Raw genomic sequence first — 24,138 nt, forward strand, 5'->3', positions numbered from 1 at the left:
CTGCAATGTGTTATACGTTGGGGTGCCTTTGATGATGATTCAGAAACTTCAGCTAGTGCAGAATTCAGCAGCCAGGTTGCTCACTGGGGCAAGAAGGTCTGAGCACATAAAACCAATCCTGGCCTGACTGCACTGGCTATCAATTGGTTTATGGTCCCAATTTAAATTTCTGGTTTTGACTTTAATGCCTTATGTAACTCAGGACTCCCAATACCTCAAGGAATGTCTCTCCCTGCATGAACTGACCCAGATACTGTGGTCACCATCTGAGGTCCTTCTTTGTGTGCCCCTCCACGGGAGATCAGGAGACGGGCAATACAAGAACAGGCCTTTTCAATGGTGGCTTCCCATTTGTGAAATACTCTCCCCAAGGAGGCTTGTCTGGCACTGTCATTACATACCTTCAGATGCCAGGTAGAAGCATTCCTTTTTAACCAGGCATTTGGGTCTTAACTATCTACTGCTTTTTAGAGCGGGAGAGATATTTTAATGTATTCTTTCTCTTTGGTTTTAATGTATATATGTGGGTTGTTGTCTTTGGGTTTTTTTCTGGTCATTTTGTAAGTCACTTTGAGTTGCCATGGCAAAGAAATGTGACTGATATATGAAATAAATAAATAAATATTACCACTCAGAGTTTGTTTGAAGAAAACCTGTGTGGTTTTTTAAAAATAATAATAATAAAAGAAACAAATTATGATCTAGGTTTGCACAATACTGCAATGCATACTATGGTTTGTTTGTGCCAGGAACAATACCCTCAAGGGTGGGACAAGCTACATTTGCAGGGAGGAATAGAAGGCACATTCATGATTAAGCCGTGGTTTAAAACAAACTATGTCTAAGTGTGATGTATGAACCAGCCCACTGACCATCTGTATCAAGGGGCTTCTTAAGCATTGGAACAGAAAATTCAAACTCTCATAGAATAGTCATGCATGCTATTGGGAGACTGAAATAACTCCACCCAGAGAGTATGGGGTCCCACTGAGTGGCAACATGAATTCTTGGGGCATATTGGCATGGAAGAGTTTAAGCTCTCTTGGTACATTGGTTTCCCCCAGTGTGCAGAAGATGCCTGTGAATGACGAAGAGTAGCAATTGTGGAAGCAGCATGGGCAGTGCAGGCTACACTGTCTCAGGTGCAATATTGGCATCAGATTCTTCCTTCGCATAGCGTGCTGTGTTCAGAGAGCACAACCTACAATACAGTTTAATGCTAAAGCATCTTGTCAGAACAGACACACCGAATGTTGCATGGAACAGGCAGTCTTGTTTACTTACCGAGGCCGACCTAAGGACAACTTAGGTTGCTGTTCATTCCTCTGGTATTTTTCAGTGACTTGCCTATACTTTCCTTCTGACACCAAAGGTAAGGAGAGTTGTAGAAAATCTTGTGTATGAGAGGACTCACTGAGTCTAAAACTTCCTTCATGGTTTGCTCCATTGTTTCTGTCAGGTTTAACATTGCTTGCTGGTGATTTCTCCTTTATTTTCCTTTCTTTGTCATCTAAATTGTGTTTCAGGTTGTCAAGAAAATCTGGGATCAAAATAAAAAATAAAAAATCCTGTAAATTATTACTTGTTCCAGAGATCAATCTGAGTTACAACTCTCAGGGCTTAGCCCCAACATTCATTAATAGATTAGAGGAGATATAGAAATAAACACAGCAGAGGAGTAGAACAGGGGACCATTATGGGAATTCTGATGACATGCTGCAACATCCATACTAACATCCATGCTAGTAATTTCAATGATGAAGGAGGGAAAGAAACCTTTTGCTTGTAAAGATGTCTTCTCTCTGCAACTAGTGGCTCTTCCAGTTTGACACTTCTCTAATCGCCAAGTTGTAGCTTTGTTATGTAAAGAATTAAAATGTGTGTCTTGAGTCAGGGCCATGGTTTGTACTTCTTTTTCTCCTAACTCCAATGTGACACAACCCCTTTCAGTGTTATTTTCTGCAGTTGCCCGAGACAGAACCAGAGAGCTGAAACAGATTAAAGCCACAGAATAAAATAAAAGAAATACATCAAATGAAGTAGTGATTGCAGTATAAAATCCAAGATGATATATAAATGCTTGTTTAATAAAGAATTGCTATACAATTTAGCATTCACAAATAAAAATAAAATACAGTGTCTTAGTTTAAGCTTTAGTTTGTCATTTTAAGACATAGCGCACTGGTGACATGACACAGGGCACAATCCATCCTAAGTTAAGCATCGCAAAATGCCATTGAGTTCAACAGAAGAGTTCGGTACTCTTCTAATTAGGGATAGACAGATTAACCTAAACCTGTTCTTTTAGCACTCAGTCATCTTAAATCCATTCCACCCTGTTTTGTGCAGATTTTTTTTTTTAAGAATGCACAAAAAGTTGGCATTTAAATTGACTATTTTATTATTGGGCTGTCTGTCAGGATGCTTTTTATTATGCTTTTTATTATGCTTTTTATTATGTTTTTATCTTTGATGTTCTGTAATGTGTGTTGTACATCACCCTGGGATATTTTGATAAAGGGTGGTACAGTGATACCTCGGTTTTCGAACGTAATCCGTTCCAGAAGATGGTTCAAATTCTGAAACATTCGAAAACTCAACAGCCGACAGCTAGGCTTCAGGATCTTGCACTCAGTGGAAGCCGCGTGGCATGTTCGACTTCCAAGGTGTATTCGAAAACTCTAGCATTTACTTCCAAGGTGTGTTCAAAAACCAAAATGTTCATCAACAGAGATGTTAGAAAACTGAGGTACCACTGTATATAATTTTTCATCATCATCATCCAATAAAAGCATTAAGCACATCAAGAAGAGCTGGTTGGCCCGTCTGAATAATAATTTTTTAGAAATCTAAAAACAAGAAGGATGTTACACTCTTTCCAACCCCAAATCATAAAGAACGTGACTGAGAAATACACATGGAAGATTGCTGAAAACAAATAATAAGTTTTCCTACCTAGGAAGACCCTCCACTTGTATCAGAGAGGCTGTAAGTAGAAAAGAAAAATAATATGCTACTGAAAATGTTTCAGGAAATGCTTCCTTTATATGAAATAACCTTTTCCCCAGGGCCGTCTTAAGCATACCCGGCGCCCTGGTGCGAAGATCCCTTCAGCGCCCCCCCCATTTGCCAGAGTTGAATCCCCCCAGTCCTTCCAGCTTCCTTTGGGCTCTTACCTCTCCAGTCCCAGTCCTCTCCAGTCCTGGCCTTGCACAGAGTGCGCAGGATGAGCTGTGTGGGGCTCGGTGGGTGCCCATGGCCTCGCTGCCAGCGCGGGGCGTCTCACTCGTGGGGCTCTACTGCGGCACCGGCAGCAACGCAGCCGGAGCTGCCGCCGCCGCGGCAGGAACCAGAGTCAGAGCTGAGCTGGGTGCGCAGCTGGCCGCCTCTAACGCGCACTTCCAGCCGGCCCGAGGCAGAGCCGGAGCGGCGTCGGACCAGGCAGCAGCAGCAGCAAGCAAGCAACAAGCGCCGGAAGGTGGGCGCTGCAGAGCGAGGCGCTAGCGGCGCCCGACGGCTCAGTGGTGCCTGTGGCCTCGCTCCCGGCGCGGGGTGTCTTGCTCGTGGGGCTCTACTGCGGCACCGGCAGCAGCACAGCTGGAGCCGCTGCCGCCACCGCGGCAGGAGCCGGAGCTGGGCCGGGCGCGCAGCTGGCCGCCTTTTACACGTGCTTCCAGCCAGCCCGAGGCAAAGCCGGAGCCAGAGTGGCGCCAGACCAGGCAGCAGCAGCGGCAAGCGACAAGCATTGGAAGGTGGGCGCTGCAGGGCGGAAAAGGGAGGCCGCCGCGCAGCTCCCCCACTTGCTGGGGCGCCCCTCTGCGCAACCCGGCGCCACTAGAATCAATGGGCGAGCGGGCCCTGCTTTTCCCCTCTGTAAAGTTTCCTTATGCCCAGCAAATCATTCAGATCAGATCCCAGCCACAGGGCCAACAGGGTGGTGTGAGGAGCCAAATGTGCAGCACCTCCCCCCCAAATGTGTCCAGGGCTTTCATAGAAAGAACTGTAGTGCAGTAAAAAGGGGGGGAAAGGTAAAGGACCCCAGATGGTTAAGTCCAGTCAAAGGCAACTATGGGGTTGCGGCGCTCATCTCACTTTCAGGCTGAGGGAGCCGACGTTTGTCCACAGACAGCTTTCCAGGTCATGTGGCCAGCATTACTAAACAGCTTCTGGCACAACAGAACACTGTGACGGAAGCCAGAGCGCACAGAAATGCCGTTTACCTTCCTGCCACAGTGGTACCAATTTATCTACTTGCACTGGCATGCTATTGAACTGCTAGGTTGGCAGGAGCTGGGACAGAGCAACGGGAGCTCACCCAGTTTAGGATTTGAAGCGCCAACCTTCTGATCGGCAAGCCCAAGAGGCTCAGTGGTTTAGACCACAGTATATCCCCAAGTATTCAGTTGACTTACTTCTTTGTGGAATCTTTGCTTCTTTTTTCATATTTTCCACCCTAGGAAGTTTGCAACCTGAGAGTGCACCTTGGTGCCTTACTGGTGTGTTGCACATCTGGTCAAGGATGGCAGGAGGCAGAAAAAGTCTCTGTGAGATGATGTGCTTCAAAGGTTGGGCTATGTCCCAGCCAATATCTGTAGGGAAAAAAGGCCAGAACCAGACATAGAGTATTATGTTAAAGGGTTGGACAAAATATAAAATTTATGAGTTTATTCTTGCTTGCATGAATTTATACTTCTGGTGTACATCTCCATTAACTCATTCTCTATGCTCTAAAACTGTCTTCCAATGCACTCCACCCTGAAAGCAAGCCCTATTGAACTTAGTGGAAACTGTGAGTGAACATGCATAGGATCAGGCTGTAAAATCTCTATTTTACGTAATACAGTACATGACTTTCATTGTATTGCCTATAATTGCACATACAGTATAACCTGTGTCTAGACACAAGATTATATGAATTAAAGATATGAGTAACTTACTTAATCCTTGTTCAGGAAAGTAATGACTGACGTACTGAACTGTATATTTATTTTGTTCATCTTGCATAGAATCTGAAAGAGGGCCACAACTGTCATGAATTGATCATAAAATGAATCTCAGAAAGAATACACATTTAACTTTTATAGAAAAGAGAGAAGGAGTTTTGTGACAACTTAAAAGGCTAACAAGCTTTTGTGGACTAGAGTCAACTTTATTGGATACTTGTCTTTAGATGTCCTTAGATGGCATGCATGCCTATTTACAGGCAAAGTACAAAAATAAGGCATTCTAAAGAATGTCTAGGAAATCTATTCTCTGGGGAATGGTGGGAGTCAAAGAACCAAACAGCCAAATGACAATGTTGTTACATATTCAGTACTGTATCAGCACTGTATACAAGTCCTAGGAATTGTATAGGTTACCAAGAAAGGATTAGCAAATATGGAAACACATGAAAAATATTAGTTGCTTTCCCAGAGCATTATATGTTGTTATAAAGAATTATACAGTTTGGTAATATTCACTAAAATTTAACAACCAAGAAACATTTAAGAAAAACATATCATATGAAATCATATGAGCCTAAGTCTTTGTCCTGCAGCCATATTGAATGAAACTGTGAATGGCCAGGTACTGCATGATCTGGAAATATCCTATGCTACAACCTCCTCCAATGATTGTCTGAGAAAGACTGAGATCCTTCTGTTTTCTTGTTGGCTGACTTTTCATATCAGTCTACTGATATGAATATCATCAAGCAGACCGAGAAGGTGATACGTACATATGAACATGTATCAGATAACAGGCTAAACCAAGCTGTAAAGCTTAGGGCATGGCAACCTAGAGTTTCTGAGATCACTCATGTACTGATTCAGAGCATCCATTATCTCACATACTCCATGTGCAGTACGTGCTTATTTCCCAGCAGACCATTTGGAAGGCTGGAGGAATTAAAGGGAAGGAGGGAAGGTGAAGGAATAGCACAATCCAAGGATGTGCAAATCTTCTGCAACATGCTACCTTCCCCTACCCCCAAATGCTTTCTGTGTTTCCAATTTAATGCTAATGCATAGAATGGGAAGTTTAGAAAGTATCCAGTTAGAAGTATTCTAAATATTTAGGGAATATAAAGCACACTCCAGTTTCTAGAAAACTTTATCAAATGGGAGAAAATGCTTTTCATATAGTGTAAGAAGAGCTTCCCATAAAAGATATGAGAAATGCAATGTTAGTTGCTGTTAAATCCCAGTTCTTCTGCTGTAACCGTCCTTTGTAATTGTTCTGTATACTGGTCTGAATAGGGAACAAAAAGCAGAGGCTGCAATCTGCATGCCACCATTCTATTGTCCAGTGTAGATGCAATGTTCTAGAAGCATGCCATAGCCTCACAGATACTACTCAGTTCATGAATTCCTCTTTCCCTTTCATGGATTGCTTTAACGGCATGACACTGTATCTGCACTGATGATTACTATGGCTAAAACAAATTAATTCTTTTCTAACAACTTTGTAAATACCTATATTAATTTTTCAAACAAAAAGGTTCACATGTTCATGGACCGTTTTGTCCATGTTATCTCTTACCTGTTTGGGAATCAAACGACATTTCATGAAGTTTACCTTCTGCAATTGAGTTAGTTTCTCTAAGGAGTTCATGAAGCCCTGCTAAGGCTTTTGACTGGAAGATTAAAAGGAGGCAAATACATTGTTACTATATTATTAAACTTCCCACCCGAAGTCTGAAATTAATTTGTTGTAAAGAAGCACTGAACTGTAGAGTTATATCCAATGCAGCGCTAATTAACTTGCTCTGTCAGCATAGGTTTGTGCTGTGGCACTTCCGTCCCTCTCCTCCCCCCCTGTGCTAAGGTTTTGGAGCAGAATTGAGGATGATGCAGGACACACATGATGGGATGGGTGGGGAAGTTTTGTTGTGCAAGCATATCCTTGCACCAAATGAACAAATTAGCCTTTATACCCCAAAAGTTTAGGATCTGTGTGCTTGCAAGATTTTGGTGTATGCAATGTCTAAAGTAGTTCTTCAGCCTTTAAGGCTTATTTTATCATCCTATGGATGTAATTACTTATTTAGAAACTATCATTCCAGCTAAAAAAACCTGTATAATATTTCATTGCTAACCTTTTTCTTGGCAAACTGTTAGCTATAGACTGGAGTTTCAAAGCACAGGAGGAAATGTTCAAAATGCATGCCACATAAACATCATAGCAGTGAAGTATGGGATAGTGTAACCTCTGCTTAGTGTCTCTGATGTAGTTTGGCTTTGGTCTGGGAAGCAAACAGCAGCACAGCATAGGAAAGGGAGGCAAGTGGCAACACCTGAGACTATGTCCTAACCTGAAATGTGCGCCTTCCTGCCTCTGTCCAAATGCCACAAATGCCTGCTAGCTGCCCTGCTTGTATTGTGACATGCTGACAACCCATGCAGTATTGCAATTGCAATATCAAAGAGGAGAGCAGCACCCTTTCAAGAATTAGAAGGGGGAGAGGAAAGAGTTCAGAGTATTTGTATAATCCACCTTTAAGGCGTATACACTGTGAAACTGGCAGGAATGTGGTGAACTCTGGCTTACTGAATGGCTGGAGCTTACAGAAAAGACATTCCCCATACTGTAGGCAACACAGCCAATGTTTCTAAGCAATATCCACATAGTATGTGAGGTCAAATAATGATGTGAAAGCCCTATTGAATGCATTTGTTTTTATTTTTAGCCAACCACCATTAACAAGTTAAAATGGTAACATTATACCATACAATCTTACTGAATAATATCATAGTCCGAGAGCAAAAATTACTCATGCATCTGTTTTGACTAAACTGGGGTTGCTAACCTTTGGCCTCCAGATGTTGCTGGACTACAACTCCCATCATCCCTCACTTCTGGCAACACTGACTAGAATGAATGAATGTGGAGTCCAACAACATACTGAGAGCCACAGGTTAGCCATCACTTGCCTAAAGTAGAGGTTTCCTAATAAAATAGCTCCAGCCCTTTCTAGATCACTGCTCTATAGATACGATGAGTTGCCTTGCACCATCAGGCTAATACTGTATTAAGCACACAACTGGGAACAGCTCTTCAAAACATCAACTGAGCAAAGCAAATTATTGCTGTAATGCAGATGTGGAGATAAAGTTGAGAGAGCAAGCAAGCATTAGAAGGACTTTGCATGACAACTTGCTAGCTGCAATTTGCAACCACAGAGCCAGTAATGGGTCCTTCCATGCAACACCATTTCTGCTTACCTCAAAATGTCTCCTCCGTCTTCCTTTCAGACTGGAGTGGAAGGAGGTGTTGGTGCTGACCCAACCTCTGTATGGCAGCTTCCCATTTTCCTCCTTAGCACATTCCCAAAAGTGCTCAGAGCATTCCTAGAAAGGCAGAAACTTTTTGTCTGGGGACACTCCGGCAGTGATGCAGGCAAAGGTAAAGTTAAAGGGTAAAGGGACCCCTGACCATTAGGTCCAGTCGTGGACGACTCTGGGGTTGCAGTGCTCATCTCACTTTATTGGCCGAGGGAGCCGGCGTACAGCTTCCGGGTCATGTGGCCAGCATGACTAAGCTGCTTCAGGCGAACCAGAGCAGCACACAGAAACGCCATTTACCTTCCCGCAGGAACAGTACCTATTTATCTACTTACACTTTGACGTGCTTTTGAACTGCTAGTTTGGCAGGAGCTGGGACCGAACAATGGGAGCTCACCCCATCACAGGGATTTGACTGCTGACCTTCCGATTGGCAAGCCCTAGGCTCTGTGGTTTAACCCACAGTGCCACCCACGTCCCTCATTCCAGGGGTTAGTGACTCAAAATTAATACTTTAAAATACATTTCTGTAAAACAGAATACCTGTCTGCTAAAAGTTAAAGAAATAATCGCTCAATTTATTTCATTGATTGCTCTGAATAAGCTACAAAGGTTTTTTTCATCACTTCTACTGAAAGTCTTAAAACAAAGGTAAAGGACCTTTGATGTTAACAACTTCTCAGGAGATAAAGAAACAGCAGGTGACCTTAAAGTCTGTTGTCCAAGCACTGTTGTACAAAGTAAAAGGAACTATGATTCTTTTAACTAGAGTGGGTTCCATAATGCTGTTCTATTTCAGTGATTAAAAATAAATAAATAAATAAATTGCAAAGCACACATATTATTTTAAGCGGTATATTACATTGTCAGATATCCCTTTAACAACAGAACACAGCATCATTTTAGCTTTTCCTAATGTCAAAATCAAACTCTGCTTTTCGTTGTCATTAACATAAATCAATATGCATTTTCTGGTTATCTGGAAAATTATTCTATTAATGGGCCAGCCAAACCTTTTTAGCATTGGGTGTTCGGGGGAAAGATTCTACAGTCTGCTTGGTAATTTCATATTTTTCCTTTTGCATGTTTTGCAGCTTCATTGGTTTCAGATTCTGAAAAACCTGGGTCTGTGGAGAAAGAGAAACATGTACTAATTACCAGTCACTTCATTTACATGGGAAGAACTAATACCCTGGCATGGGTGTAGCCAATGGGGGGCACAAAAATTACTGAAAAGCATTGAAAGTACTCAATTGAGGTTCTGCCTCCCCCCCAGCAGAAGCCTGCCACCCCCATTAAGCTCAACAACTTTAGGGGACGATCTCTTCAAAAAAAAAGCTGAACAACTTTGGCAGATCCCTAAAAAAAGCTAAACATAACAAGGGCGTACCCACCACGGGGCAAGTTAGGGCAGCTGCCCTACTCTAGAAGCCAGCTGCCCGCCCCCCCCCAAGCTAAAAAGAAAGAAATCTCAATGCAAAAAGTGGGGTGCGCGGCCCCAGCCAGAAAGAAACAGACCAGCCCTCCCCCCTTTCCCCTTTCCATAACCCATCGCACTTTCTCCTCTCCCCCTCCCACTATCGAGCTGCAAAAGCGGTGGGGTGTAAACGTAAGAGACGGAGGGAAACAGCGCACCCGGGGGATGGGGCGAGCTGCCCAGAGGGGCGACCAGTGCCGTGGGCAGGGGGGCAGGAGGGGGCAATTGCCCCCCCCCAGAAGCAAAAGGCTAAGGGGCGCAGCGTGGCAGCCCCAGGCTCCGGCTCCCAGCGCAAAGCTCCAGAGGCGCGAGGGGAGCGTAAGCGGAGGAGCGCTAAGCGGGAGCGGGGAGTGTAAGTGGAGGAGGCAGCCACAGGCTCGCGTTCCCCGCGCACCTCTGGAGCTTCGCGCCGGGAACGGGAGCTTGGGGCCGCCTCCTCGGAAGACCTGGGAGGTGCGGAGGAGGCAGCCCCAGGCTTGCGTTCCCCGCGCGCCTCTGGAGCTTCGCGCCGGGAACAAGAGCCTGGGGCTGCCTCCTCAGAAGAGCTGGGAGGACACAGGCCACGCAGCCCCGCCCATATTCCCACTGTGGCCCCTCCCCTCCCGCCCCTTGCCCCCGCCCCTTGCCCCCCCCTAATTTTGATCCTGGGTACGCCCCTGAAACATAAACTTTGGCATGCTTCATGTATGACATACACAGGCTTATTCTGAATGTTCACAGCAATTGGTCCTTATTCAACTCTAATTGTGTACAGCAGCTAGTGGACACAGATGGGTGGGTACATGCATCAAAAGCATTGAACAGTTCAATAGGCCCAGCTCAGAAACGTGAAAGAGATGTGCAACTACATCCTTAATGATACTAATACAGATTAGTATCTCCCTTGCTGATTTGGTGAGTAACTATATTTCAGTTAGTAGTAGTAACAACTGTAACAGTACTGCAAAAAGCCTTTAAAAAAAAGAAGAAGTTTATACTTATCCAAAGTATAAACTTTCACTTTTCTGAATACTTGAGGAAAAGAGCAATTATAAACAGCTACTAAAAATATCAAACATTTCAAATACATTCATATGGGTATACCAGAGAATTCATATAAGCAGGATATTTGACTAACTAATGTTTGCTAACAAAATAAAAAAAATTCCTTCAGTAGCACCTTAAAGACCAACTAAGTTTTTATTTTGGTATGAGCTTTCATGTGCATGCACACTTCATCAGATACCTGTCAGTTAACTATTGTGCTGTATACTGTATAACCCTATTCTGACCACAAAAGGACAACAGATCTTTCACAATACATAGAAATCCTTACATTTTTAATAAATTGTTCATGGCTCTTGGAAATTCTGTGGGAAGATTCTTCTGATTTTTTGGTTCCATTCTAAACAGGAAGAAAGGGATTACTGTATTTATAAGAGAAACCATTATACTTAAAATGATGCAAAAGTAAACAAAATACTCTTCATAATATTTCTGGAATTTTCAATATGCACTTTCCTTCTATTTCCACAAAAGAAAGTGTTGTACTGAAGACACCTTTTCTGAACTGCACCAGTCTACTCAAATAAGTACTGGATCTTCCTAGTTCAGTTTATAACTTTATTGTGATGGATCTAAGAAGTGAAGAATAAGGTCTGTTCCTGGTCTTATGATGGATAGAATCCTGAAGGTCAAGTAACAATTCTTAGGTGACAAAATCCTGGTTTATCTTCATGACATTGGTGCATTTGCCAGGCCAACAATATATTCTTAAACAATAAATTGCACAGTGATTCTTCTGATTACCTGTCAGTGTTATAAATTATATAGAAATACCACATTTTTCACTCCAAAAGACGCACCTGACCAAAAGATGCACCTAATTTTTAGAGGAGGAAAGGGGGAAAGCCCTGGTTTTTTGAGCATCAGCTCAAAGTTGTGCAGCTTCTTTTGCAAATGGGAAAAGCCCCGTTTTGGGGGGGATCAGCTCACAGTTGTGCAGCTTCTTTTGCAAATGGGAAAAGCCCTGTTTTTGGGGGGATCAGCTCACAGTTGTGCAGCTTTTTTGCAAAGGGGGGAAGCTCCATTTTTTTGAGGATCAGCTCACAGCTGTGCAGCTTTTTTGCAAAGGGGAAAATCCTGTTTTTATGGAGTTCAACTCACAGTTCTGCAGCTTCTTTAGGAAAGGAAAGCGAGCCATTTCTACAGTTTCCAGACAGATAAACTAATCAGCCAGTCACATGTCACTGGGGAAACACAACAGTGGAGACCTGGGCAAGGGGATGGGGCCGGGAAGGGAGTTAGCTTCTCTTATCTCCCTCCCGATCTCTTGCAATCAGCTGCTGAGGGGGTTCTCTTTCCCTCTTGTCAACCTTTAGCTCTTTCTAAAAATAAAAAAATTAAAAATCACAATCTGCTTTTCGCCCCTGGGCAATTCCGCTCCAGGGACCATGCATTCGCTCCATAAGATGCACAGACATTTCCCCTTACGTTTTAGAAGGGGGGAAAGTGTGTCTTATGGAGTGAAAAATACGGTACCTAGGGTTGCTATATGTTTGGATTTTTCGAGATATGTCCTACTTTTTAGGCTTAAAATGGCTGTCTGGGAGGATTTTTAAAATTAAGCAAAATGTCTGAGGTTTTTTTTGTTTAGATGGACATGGCATTCCTGGCCTTTTCCAACATGGTTGGTTGGGATGAAAAGAGGACTTGGCCAGCCGGGCCTCCTCCCTCACACACCTCAGCCATTGATGGGCAGCGCTGAGGCGCGAACTGGGTTTGTGAGGAGAGGGAGAGGGAGAGCTTACCTTCCAAGTCCCGGACTGCAGAATCCGGGAACGGCAGCCGTGTGACACCGGAAGTTGCGTCGATGTAACTTCCGGTGTCGCTTTGCCCTTCTATGGGCACCAAAAATGGCCACCGCCGGCTTCAAAAGTAGCTTCTATGCATGACCGGAAGTGCGTCGACGCAACTTCCGGTGTCGCCCTGCCCATCTATGGGCACCAAAATGGCCGCCGCTGACACCGGAAGTCGCATCTACGCACTTCCGGTCATGCGTAGATGCGACTTTTGAAGCCGCCGCTGGCCATTTTTTGTGCCCATAGAAGGGCAAATCAGAAAAAAATGGCCGCCGGCAGGAGAAAATAATGGAGAAAAACGGGAGACGAAGTGATACAGGGGACCACCGGGAAAAGGTAAGTAAAAATGGGGGTTTCCCGGGGAAAACGGGAGACTTGGCAGCTATGGGAGAGGAAGGATCAGCAGTGAAGGAGGTGCACGAGGTGCCAGGTGGTGCCAACGGCATCTCAGGAGATGGGGGGGCAGAAAGAAGGCGCACATGCTCCCTTGCTTGCGGTTTGTTTGTGTGAGGGGGCGCTCAGTGCATCTCCTCAGCATGGCTGCTGGACTTGCCATGTGCCTTCACTGCCTGGCCTCCCTCCCTCTCTCCCTGCCAGCTCTCCTCCTCTGACAGCTGCCTGGGCGAGACCCAGGAGGAGGGTGTTGGGTGTATGGGTTGAGAAGAGTTTGAGAAACCTCTGACTGCTTTGCTTGGGTTGTGATGCACAATAACAAAAGCCTGCGGCCCCTTGTGGGTGGGCAGGAGGAGTGTTGGGGGTCACAAAGCATAAGGGCCACTGGATGTGCGGGGCGGGGGAAGTAACAAAAAAAAGGGGGGCGCTTGTCTGTGTGTGTCTTTTTTGCTCTTCAAAATATGGCAACCCTACTAATCTCGTTAATATCTAGTGCTAATAATAATACTAATAATACTAATACTTATAATAATAATGCTTTACAATTGATTCATGGGGATGTTTAGAAAATCTTCTTCCTGATGATACCAGAAAGGCACTCCTTTCTTTCTTGATTTTCAGATACTTCTTTCTTGGTTTTGCCTAACAAGCAAAACAAACAAACAAACAAATTTAAATGTATATCTGGGTTTAATAGGATTACAGTTATCTACATTGTATTTTTTTCTTTATTTAGCCTTTAAAATTTATTCTTAGATCTTAGTAACTCAAAAGGATTTAAGGGAACAACTAGATGTTGCAAAATAAAAAAATTCCTTCAGTAGCAACTAGATGTTGCAAGAAACACTGCGCTGCTGCCAAAAATGGCAGACATGCCCCCATTTCACATTCCAAATTCTCCTCAATAAAATCTAACACAATTCATCCCGATTTCCTGAAAATATAATGTGCATCTCTTCACCCTCCTCCACATCAATGCACCCCAATGACTGGACTGGGGTGGAAACACAGTGTAACAATGTCAGCCAAGGGTTGGGGTAAATTGTATCAGATGTTATCGATAGAGATGAAGACTATTATTTTGAGGTTTCTATTTTTGTCAGTAGCACCAAACTAATATTTCTTGAAATGCTTAGTTTCCCCCTAAATGAAACGACTATTTAGCATGACATCTTTCCCTCTTTGAGCATATGTTCTCCACATTTGATTTCTGATTTATCACTCACAGTTTGTATGTCTTGTTCAGCCCCACCTATTCTGCACCTTTCAAATGTTCCCAGCTAACATGAAGTGCATGCTATAAGTCCTGGGAGAGGGAAGCAAAGCTTGTGCCCAGCCAGTTGCTTCTTGTCTCATCCCCCCTCCCTCAGTGATGATTGGAGCTGGGCCTCTCAGAAGACAGAACTGATCTTGCTGTGCAGGGAGACAAGTAGAGCAAAACTAGGTGCCACCACTTGCTACTCACAATAACAATATTGTGGTCTGCTGTGTCTGGTTGAGGAAGACTCCCTAAAGCAGAGGTTCTGGCAGGAAAGGATGGCAAGTGTGAAGGAAAGATTCAAGAACAATCCAAGAAATAGTTAAACATTTCAGTGTAGTGTAGTATACAGTACAGTATCAAAAAAAAATTTTTTTTTGCAGAATATGGATAGCCGTCTTTTCAAAATGAGCATAAGTGCATCAAGTGATACTGAAAACAATCTTAGTGATCCACGTTTGTCAGCAATATGTGGATATCTATCTCTGAGTCTCAGTTTCACATGGGCTGGAGATGAAAAGGTCCCTCAGCCTATGTGTTTGATCTGTGGCAAGAAGCTTTCCAATTCCAACATAGCCCCAAACAAGATGACAAGACGTCTGCTGTCAAAAACACGGAAATCTGGCAAAACAAAAAGGTTCAATATTTTGAAAGGCTTTTGGAACAGCAGAAATACTAGCGAACACATTTCAAAAAATGAGTAAAAGTCTCAGATAAGATGCAAATTATATCTTACCAAGTGACAGAATGGATTGCTCAACAGACAAACCCACGTACAACAAGCAGGAAAATCAATTAAGCCTGCCTGTGCCTTGACTGTGAAAATTCCATTGTCTGAAGATACAATTTACAGAAGAATAGTTGATATGTCAGTTAATATTGAGAAGCGTGTTCCCGATAGTATGAAGAATTCTAAATCTGCCATTCAAATTGATATTATAAAGTAGTTGTGTTCTACATTATAAAACAAGCACTGCTAGTTGTTTCTTTTTGTTTTCCAGTATATTTCTTATGAATAAAAACTTGGTGTGTCTATATTATTTTGACACATTGCAACTAAACATCAATATACTGTTCTGTATATCATTATATTACATTTCAAGGAAATTAATTTCAAGTAAAATCTTACTGAAGCTTAATTTTTGATGGTGATGTATATCATACCTGGGCTTCTAGTTTAACGGTAACCTCATTGGAGTCTGAACTGTCAGAGCTGTAAAAGAAAAATAATTATGCTTATTTTCATTTACAAGAGTATGGATTTCTAGAATTTGTCTGCACAACAAATCAATTATCTGCTCAGCAAACACATCTGGAAAGCATGGCACTGATTTCCTCAATAACAAGCTAGAAATAAAACAATTGTTAGAAGAGGTCATTTTACCTGGAATCTCTGTCATTGACAGAGGCAGATAGAACACCCTGTTTTCGCATTTCCTCCAATTCATTCAGGCACTCGTTATACTAAGGAAGAAGACACACTAAGTTAACAATAAAATTTAGTGCCTCACTACTTCCAAATAATAATAAATACTTTGACTGTATTCCTATAAGTACATAATTGCTGCAGATATTACTGCTGCAAGAAATGTTTATTTGCATTACCTTACTCTTCTTTTTATTGCAGAAGTCCAACAGTGACTCACAGAAATGGTGTCCTATGGATTCTAGATCTTTGGTACTAAAGTGGGTACCATTTCTACTGCCTGGAAAAAGGGGGGACGACCAGTCACCAGTGAAGAAATAACTGTCCTATTCAATACCAGCAATTATTTTAATTCCACTGATGGAATTCCACATTTTAATTTGGACTGCTACCAACCCAATAACACTTTTTTGTTAGCAAAACATTTTATATTTATTTTAAACCTTTTACTTTCAAAAGTTCATCAAATGGCTTTTCACATTCCATATTCCCAAACTCCTTCCCATAGCTCCTTTTGAGAACCTCCATTCCTTTGCCTTTACAATTATACCCTTTGCTTTCCAATTATAACCTTCAGCTACCTTTTTTAAAATAACCCAATCCAGATAAACCAAACAAGTACTCTCCTGCCTTAACTCCATTGCAGATTAATCTGCCTCAAATTCACACTTTTCCTCATTATTTTCTACCATCTCCCAAAGTATTTATCTGCCATCTAAGGTTGACAGTAGGAAGCAAATTAACACCAATAATTTCCACACAAAACTATATAAAAGATTGCTTTTTTATATTAAATAGTCCGATTCCTTCACAAGGACACATCTACAGTATAAGGTAGATAAATATTTGATATCAGTTCAACAACCACAGCTTCAAAGTTGTGAAAGTGTGAGAATTCTGTGTTAGAGATTCCTTAGCTACCCAACTTCAAATAACTACAATACCCAAAGAGGGAATCACAGTTAAACTAGTCTGCTGTGTAAATACAGCTTAACTTTCAGGTAATAAACTCTGTTTTCAGTATAAACTCTGTTTTAAACTCATTAGCCAAAATCCCTTCTATAGTCATTTACTCCCTGTAATTGTTACATTTGGTACCCACAACCACTATCTCTTGGGCCAAATGCAATTTTAATATATACCTACAATGTTAACATTTCAACATATCTTCCTATGTAGTATTTATGTCAAACACAATAAGCTCACATTATCTCTTAAAGAATCTGCAGCTACAAGACATGAGACTTCTTTGAATGCTTTAAATATATATTCTGGAGAAAAACTTTATTTGCCTTACCCAATTTAGACCCACAGAAAGTAACTTCTAAGGTATAGCTGTTGCTGATGCCCATCTTCCACATCACTATTCGACCTGTCCCTTCTCTAGCTTTTTGTATCTTGAAATTGCAATCTTGGAACGAGAACTTAACAAAGAGAGAAGTGGAATTACTACCGCGCTTTTGCAACGAGGCCAAAACTATACAGCTGTGCCCAGAAATGGCCTCCCCATGCCACAGTCTTCCTCAGCACATAGTTTGGTTTACTGGTGATATCACATTGTCAAGTCATTCATATCCTCTTATAGGCTGTTACAGATGTGGGGTAGAGGGCAGAGGCAGAAGGAAATGCATGATATAACTTCATGTCATGGTGCATGCTCCTAAAGGGACTCACTAAGGAAGCTCCTAGTATGTTTAACAACTATCACAATATAATCCCATATTTTTAAAGCACCAGCTTCTTACAATGAAACAACTTGGAAAACTGTCAAGTGATTTAGCAAATTTTTAATGTACCGAAAGAGATGATTTCTTACATATTAATGTTAAATGTCAGCTTACTTTATCGGGACAACGTTTGCTCATAATGAAAGGAAAAACGCGCTGACGTAAGCCTGCCCCTTCTTCTTGATGATCTCGTTTTTCACAGCCATACATGAAGACATTCTCTTTCCTGCTATGACCATGAAGGTCACAATATAGGAGAACATTGCGCTCTCCCATCATTCTGTAACAAGGTAGAAAGTTAAATAAGAGCAGCTTTGGTTTCTGCAAATCAGACATCTTGATTTTTTGGGTTGTGATAGTAATTGTAGGAAATATCTTAAAGGTATTAAAGATGATCATTGCTTGAGGGATTGTTTTTCTACTGGAACAACCTGCACTAGGGCATTGGTTAGCTGCATTAGTGTCAGTGGACCTTTTCCCTTGAGTCCAATAAGAGCTGAGTTGCACCTATTAGGCCATTACTGCCTTTCCTATGACAGATACTAGATGCACAATATTAAAATGCTTTTTCCATTGCAGCCAACATGTGACAAATGTTTAAAAAACAGAACTATCACATAAGTTGCTGTCATTATGTGAAAAACACAGTTAACAGAAGATTAAAGAGCTTTGTTGAGGAAAACAGTCCCCTTTATTGGTATAGGGGAATTCCCTTTCTTCTCCAGAGATTGGTCTTTCCATTCTACGTTCGTTAAAATGGAATACTGGTTACTTCACTGTGAATATTCCCTTCCAGTGGCTTTGCAGGAGTCTTCCATGGAAACAATGCATTAAACCCATCACCAGGAAAAAAGGAAGGAAGGAAGGAAGGAAGGAAGGAAGGAAGGAAGGAAGGAAGGAAGGAAGGAAGGAAGGAAGGAGCATATGAATAAGTTAGAATTATACAGCCAATTCCTCAGTCCCTCTCAAGTTCCAACCATTGTTGAAAGACAGAGAAAAAGAGAGAGACTGTAGAAAAAACCAAACACACACATACAGGCAGGAAAAAACCAACACCTCTGCAAAAGGCATGGTTTAAACTGGAAGGACCAAACCCCCAAAGACTAAGATGATTTATTTTTATTTCATTTTATATTTAATAAAATTTAATAAAATATTTGTTCTGCTTTATCATAATAAAACTTCAAAGCTAAAAAGACCAGTAAAAGACCATTAAATATAGGTACCGTAATTTAAAACATTCAAAAACCAGTGATGACTAGGGCCATCCCATCTTAGAATAATATATTTATTATGGTCATAGACCAGCAAAAGAAAAAAAACCCAATAATACATAAAACAGATAGTTCTTAAGTATCATCGACTAGTGCCATCTGTACTAAGCCAGGGTGGAGGAGGCCTCCTGCATGCCCACCAGAACACACACTCACAATGACTAACAAGTTTCATTTACTTGGTTAGTGTGTAGGAGGCCTTCAAGAAAATGCTACTTCCCAAAGCTAACTTCCAGATCTGAGCCCAAAACAGATGGTCCAAATTAAGACCCAGGCAAACCTGCCGTTAACTCATGATTTTCCTGGAGGCCTTATACATGCCAGTCAGGGAAAGTATTAAAACAGTATTTAGATGTACCTAAAATTTCAACAAAATTGGAACAAAAAATAAGTTCAATGCAACCAGATGAATACACATTACATATTAATAAATATTGGTCTAATAATGAACTAAGAGTGGTGATACTGGACACAGAAGAGGGATGGTGTTACCTTTTTACCTTTTGATCATGCTGCGGGTATACCAGATGGGAGGGAATGATTCCTTGAGATCCGATTTATAGTTGCGGTTTAAGTCCCTGCCTGCTAAAGAGCAGCGGTAATTACCTACAATAACGCCATCTGGATTCAGCATTGGTACCACCTTAAAAACAAAAGTGTCCCGAAGCAACTGGGCATTCTTTGAATCCCCTAGAATGTAATCCAGAAAGCCCTTCATCACCCAGGAACTATTCGTTTCACCTGGGTGCACCCTGGCAGTCAAAATCACCGCTGCCTTGCGTTTTTCCTCCTGAAAATCTTGCAAGGGGTTAGTGATGGTTAGAACATAGACTATGTTCCTAGCCAGAGAATGGCACAAGATGCGGACCTTGCAGAACTTGGACCGCCTTGGGTCTCTAACAACGGTTGCTAGGTAGTCTTGCAGGTTACTGTAAGTGTAAGGATAGCAGTGGGCAAAATAGCAGGTGTCCCTATCATGCGGGAACTGGAACGTCCATGTCAGGGAAAAATACTGGCGCCCACCTTGGCCGAAATTGTTTTTATAATACTTGATTTCATCTCCTGTCCTTTGCCACCCCACTTGGTGGATCTTTGCTTCTGCTTCTGAATACAGCAACGGACGCATACCACGATTATACAAACTTGTTGGCTTGGTGAAGTTGACAATGGTGAAACGGTAGGGCATTCCTGCTTGGGTGTTGGTGACCTGGAAGTAGTACCACTGGGTGTGCTTATTTGTGTAGAGATCAGTGCGTAGTGTCAGCTGGTACTCAAAATCACTACTGGCATGGGAAAAGGAGAAAAGTATTTTAGTATAAAATATACTGCTGGGCATTCAGGCACAGTTATGAAACATGATATATGCTGCTCCTTTAACTCCTATTTCAAATGTATCTTTTTAAACCCAAATTTCTTTCACAAAAAATGTCTGTAGATTTTGTTGCTTATAATAAGCTTGTAAGGAACTTGTTCATGCACATATTTGTATTTTAAAAATAGTCCACATGATCTTTATGGTGAGCTTAGATCAAATTCTCAGATGTCTTGAATGAGCAGTAAAGTTATATTCTCTTATGTCTTTCAATATATATATATTGTATTTTACAATTATGTTCAGTAGCTGTTTTATCTTACTGCTTTATTTTGATTCACATATGATACTGTACATACCAATTCACATATAATTACATTTGGAGTGTTTTTGTGCTCCTGACTGTCTACCGGTATATTTTGTATAAGTGCTGAGTGGTCAGAAATTAGTCCTCTTTGTGTGATTCTGGGATTCTAATAAGCCAATACAAACTGTTCTGCAAGTGTATATGGATATCTGCATTTCAAGTTTTCTAAACTATTAATCCAGGTCTGCCAAAAACAAGAGTACAGGTGATATCCATACTCAGTCTAAGTAGTCAACCTACTGTTTTCAATGTGTCTACTTCAAGTAATTACTTACAGTATATTCCTGCGTATAAGACTACTTTTTAACCCAGGAAAATCTTCTCAAAAGTCGGGAGTCGTCTTATACTCCGGGTCATTTTATTCATATGGTGAGTATATCCCAAACTCTATATTTTAACTGGAAAAGTTGGGGGTCGTCTTATACGCCCAGTCGTCTTATACGCCGGAATATAGTAGTTGGATATCACCCTTTAACACCAGAACAAATGCAGACAGAAACCAGCAACTACTCCTGCAAATCAAAGGGAAATGGTAAGCAACCTACATTTTGACCACCTTTTGCAGATTGCCACTTTCAAATCGTGCTTCAAAGATCAAAGTATTGTCCCAGTCATCCCAGGATTGAGGAAGCACGTGCTTTGAGGGGAAGCTCCCCCCTATTCGAGAATACATAAAGCTGGACTCTTTATCAGCTAATGAGAGAAGCAAAATATACAATTATTATTCAGTTGTGAATTACTATTAGAAAAATATTCTGTGCAAGAAGGGAGGGGTCACTCAGAGGCTACCCACTTGGGAGTGTCCTGGTGCCACTGCAGAATTGCTTGATTTCCCTTAGGAATTTCAAAACTAAAACTTGGTCAAAAAGCATTCAGCATCATATACAGCTGTTTAAAATGGTAGCTATTGGGTTTCAATATCCACCATCTGAATACAGCCTCTGTATATAGCAGGTGTCACTGCCTTTGTTCAATCCTGCAGTGCTTTCTTAATGCTTACACTAACTTTCATATGTGTTACATAATAATAGTTTTGCCTCAAAATATCAGCTACTGTCACGGGCCCCATGCCACCAAGTGGGATGGGGTGGTAATCAGTCAGATGAAAAGCCTGAGAAAGGGGTTGGGGAAAGCTCAAGCAATGATGTGGAGGGGGACCCTGCTCTGGGGCTATCAGATGTTCTGGAATGGGATGGGGAACCCCTTCCTGCTTTCTGAGAGTTAAGGTTCCCACAATAATAGAGGAGCTGGCCAGTCAATGAATGGAGCCAACTAGATTGGAGGCCTGGACTGAAGTTCCATTGCCAAGAGCATGCCACTGACAGTGCAAGCACAAACAGATCCATCCCCACAGGAGCACATACCTGCAAGCTCAGTCTTCTTGCTTGGGAGGGAAACTACATGAATATGAGCTCCAGAGTGGAAGGTGCACAACATGTTTTGGAACAATGTCTTTACTTATTTCTAGCCATGTATCCTACTCTGTTGATGTGCCTTTTAACCTTGTAACCTGTATCTTGAGCTGATGCGGAGATTGTGTACGGATCTCTTTAATAAAGCTTTCGGGATTTCTGGAATCCCGAATTGAGGGATGGAGCGAGGACAGTTACACTCATTATGTCAATGAACGTGAATTCTGCTGAATTCAATAGGACTTGCTCCCATGTTAATCTTCCCGATTCAAAAAACCAGATCTGCATGCAGCTGCAGACTATACATGCGTGTAGCTTAAACAAACGCACATTCACACTTAACTGCGTATTTGTATCTTCATTTTGATGCTCGGTGTAGCCCCAGATTGATAACTAAGTTTCTTATACATACAAAATGAGCCTTTTGTCATCCAGGGCCACCAGAAAGTATATGCAACTAGTTGCCCGTGATATTATCTTTAGGATACGGTAATAGCCTGTTAATTGTTCAGTAACAACCACTGTCTGCCATTATATTTCAACACATGTGCATGTATTTTTTCTATTGAAAACCATTTAATATCATGGACATGGTCATGCTTCAAGTATTATGCACTCAGTAATAAAATGTACTCAGACCTCCATCTGCTAGATACACCACAGCACCCTCTCTGGGGTCTGTGCAAAGAGGCTCAATCCCCAGACATGTTGGACTGTATAGTGGCTCCGGCTGAGGGGGAACCCACTCTGGAAATACAAAATAAATAAATTAACATGTAATTATAGCTGTTAATTCAAAACATTCATTGTGTTTGTCATGCAACCAAAAATCACGAAATTAGCTTTATGTTTATGCATTGTTAAACAGTAAGGAAGTGTTGCCTTAAAAATCCCTTTGTGGCTGGCTTCAATTGCTAAGATACATTTCAACTATTTTATAAATGGAAATGCTGATAATCTGTCATCTCCTATTTCATGATCAAGAAGTAAATGCCATGGACAATAAAATCTTGATGAAACAAAAAAGATAGACACCCCAGAAGTTAACAAGATTCATTTGTAGCCTATGAGAAGAACCTTCAGCCTTATCTATAATGAAATCATTACCCTGCACCACTGAAATCTGGACAGTTCCTTGTTCTCTATTACATCATATACATAATTTCTATAGCAGATGCACGTATGTTGTCAACATAGTGGCTGTGATCCAAAGAAGCAATGCGTACAAGTTTACATTTGCTGTTGTTACTACAAGAGTTCCTCACTGCCAAAGAGAGAAACTCACAAGACAACTTAAAAATTGAACATCAGCATCTCCTTTTGGCAATGGGCACTGTTTTGATGAAAATGTGAAACAAAACATCTGCTATATTGTTGTTGTTGTTCATTATACTGCCCTTCACCTGAAGATCACAGGGTAGTTCATAACATAAAAATACAAAACGAGAACACAAAATACATAATAAAACAAAAACATTTACAAACCAATAATTCCCCTCTCACAGACATATTACTGTGTAAAACACATTGTTGTATATTAATATGTGTACATGCTTATTATTAATACTAAAAGCACCATTCATCTTCAGGATGCTTTACAAAGAATTGACCTCATTCTTTAATGAAAATACCTCATTAAAACAACCACTGGTGTATGTGACTGGCTGGTCAAGTGTATTTCTTTAAATCCCAGATACTTTAGTTATACACTGTAGTTGGGTGTGTACGTGTGCTGTATAGATACAATACTTTGCTTTAGTATAATGTACCTTTAGGAGGCCCTGAACTAAGAAAGGATCATTTTGTTCACATTAAAGGAAACATTATTCAAGAATAAGAACTATACACTCTTCATGTGTCACAGGTAAGGATTACTCTGGTCTAGTTCACAGATTCATTGTGTTCTATGAATACCTCCAAGGTTTTTCAAGCATTTCCTCATGAAATTATTTTTCAAGAGCAGAAGGATGCTTTTTCCAGAAGGTGTCAGTATGAGACCACAAACTTTGGAACAAGAAAAACTTGCATAAAATGATTCAACTTGAAATCCCCACTGAAATGAACGAAGCTTCACCAAAGCAGACAGGATATGATAGACAATTACACATATTATCTTTTCATATGTGATAGACCTTAATTTCTTAAGACTATCTCTGTATCTTTATGATAACATTTCATTTTCATTTTGTAGCAGGCATTCAGAATTGTCCTATTATGGAAATATCAATGCTTTAAGTTAATACATCTTCACATGTTGGATTATAAACGAACAGCAATCTGATCCTAACTGTTGCTGAGAGTTAACAGATGTCAACTTATATGAAAATTACATTTGGTTTCTACTTTACAGTTGGAAAATATGGTGCCAAAGAGCTAAAATTTGATGTG

General features: G+C 41.3%; 1 protein-coding gene across 1 annotated transcript in view; it reads right to left on the bottom strand.

Annotated features, from left to right (window-relative positions):
* AGBL3 (AGBL carboxypeptidase 3) overlaps window positions 1-24,138 on the bottom strand; it is a 36,395-nt gene that overhangs the window by 3,096 nt on the left and 9,161 nt on the right. The window contains exons 5-22 of the mRNA XM_035128513.2: window positions 22,390-22,497; window positions 20,884-21,031; window positions 19,160-19,942; window positions 17,500-17,665; window positions 16,956-17,082; window positions 15,838-15,938; window positions 15,617-15,696; window positions 15,397-15,445; window positions 13,518-13,616; window positions 11,057-11,125; window positions 9,278-9,391; window positions 8,205-8,330; window positions 6,523-6,616; window positions 4,938-5,009; window positions 4,413-4,589; window positions 2,956-2,986; window positions 1,777-1,988; window positions 1,285-1,540 (exon numbers count right to left, since the gene is read on the bottom strand). Coding sequence (XP_034984404.1) covers window positions 1,285-1,540; window positions 1,777-1,988; window positions 2,956-2,986; window positions 4,413-4,589; window positions 4,938-5,009; window positions 6,523-6,616; window positions 8,205-8,330; window positions 9,278-9,391; window positions 11,057-11,125; window positions 13,518-13,616; window positions 15,397-15,445; window positions 15,617-15,696; window positions 15,838-15,938; window positions 16,956-17,082; window positions 17,500-17,665; window positions 19,160-19,942; window positions 20,884-21,031; window positions 22,390-22,497 — 2,812 coding nt within the window. The remainder of the gene's footprint in view (window positions 1-1,284; window positions 1,541-1,776; window positions 1,989-2,955; window positions 2,987-4,412; window positions 4,590-4,937; window positions 5,010-6,522; window positions 6,617-8,204; window positions 8,331-9,277; window positions 9,392-11,056; window positions 11,126-13,517; window positions 13,617-15,396; window positions 15,446-15,616; window positions 15,697-15,837; window positions 15,939-16,955; window positions 17,083-17,499; window positions 17,666-19,159; window positions 19,943-20,883; window positions 21,032-22,389; window positions 22,498-24,138) is intronic.

The sequence above is a fragment of the Zootoca vivipara genome, chromosome 10 (assembly GCF_963506605.1).
Source record: "Zootoca vivipara chromosome 10, rZooViv1.1, whole genome shotgun sequence".
In the NCBI taxonomy this organism is placed as follows: domain Eukaryota; kingdom Metazoa; phylum Chordata; class Lepidosauria; order Squamata; family Lacertidae; genus Zootoca; species Zootoca vivipara.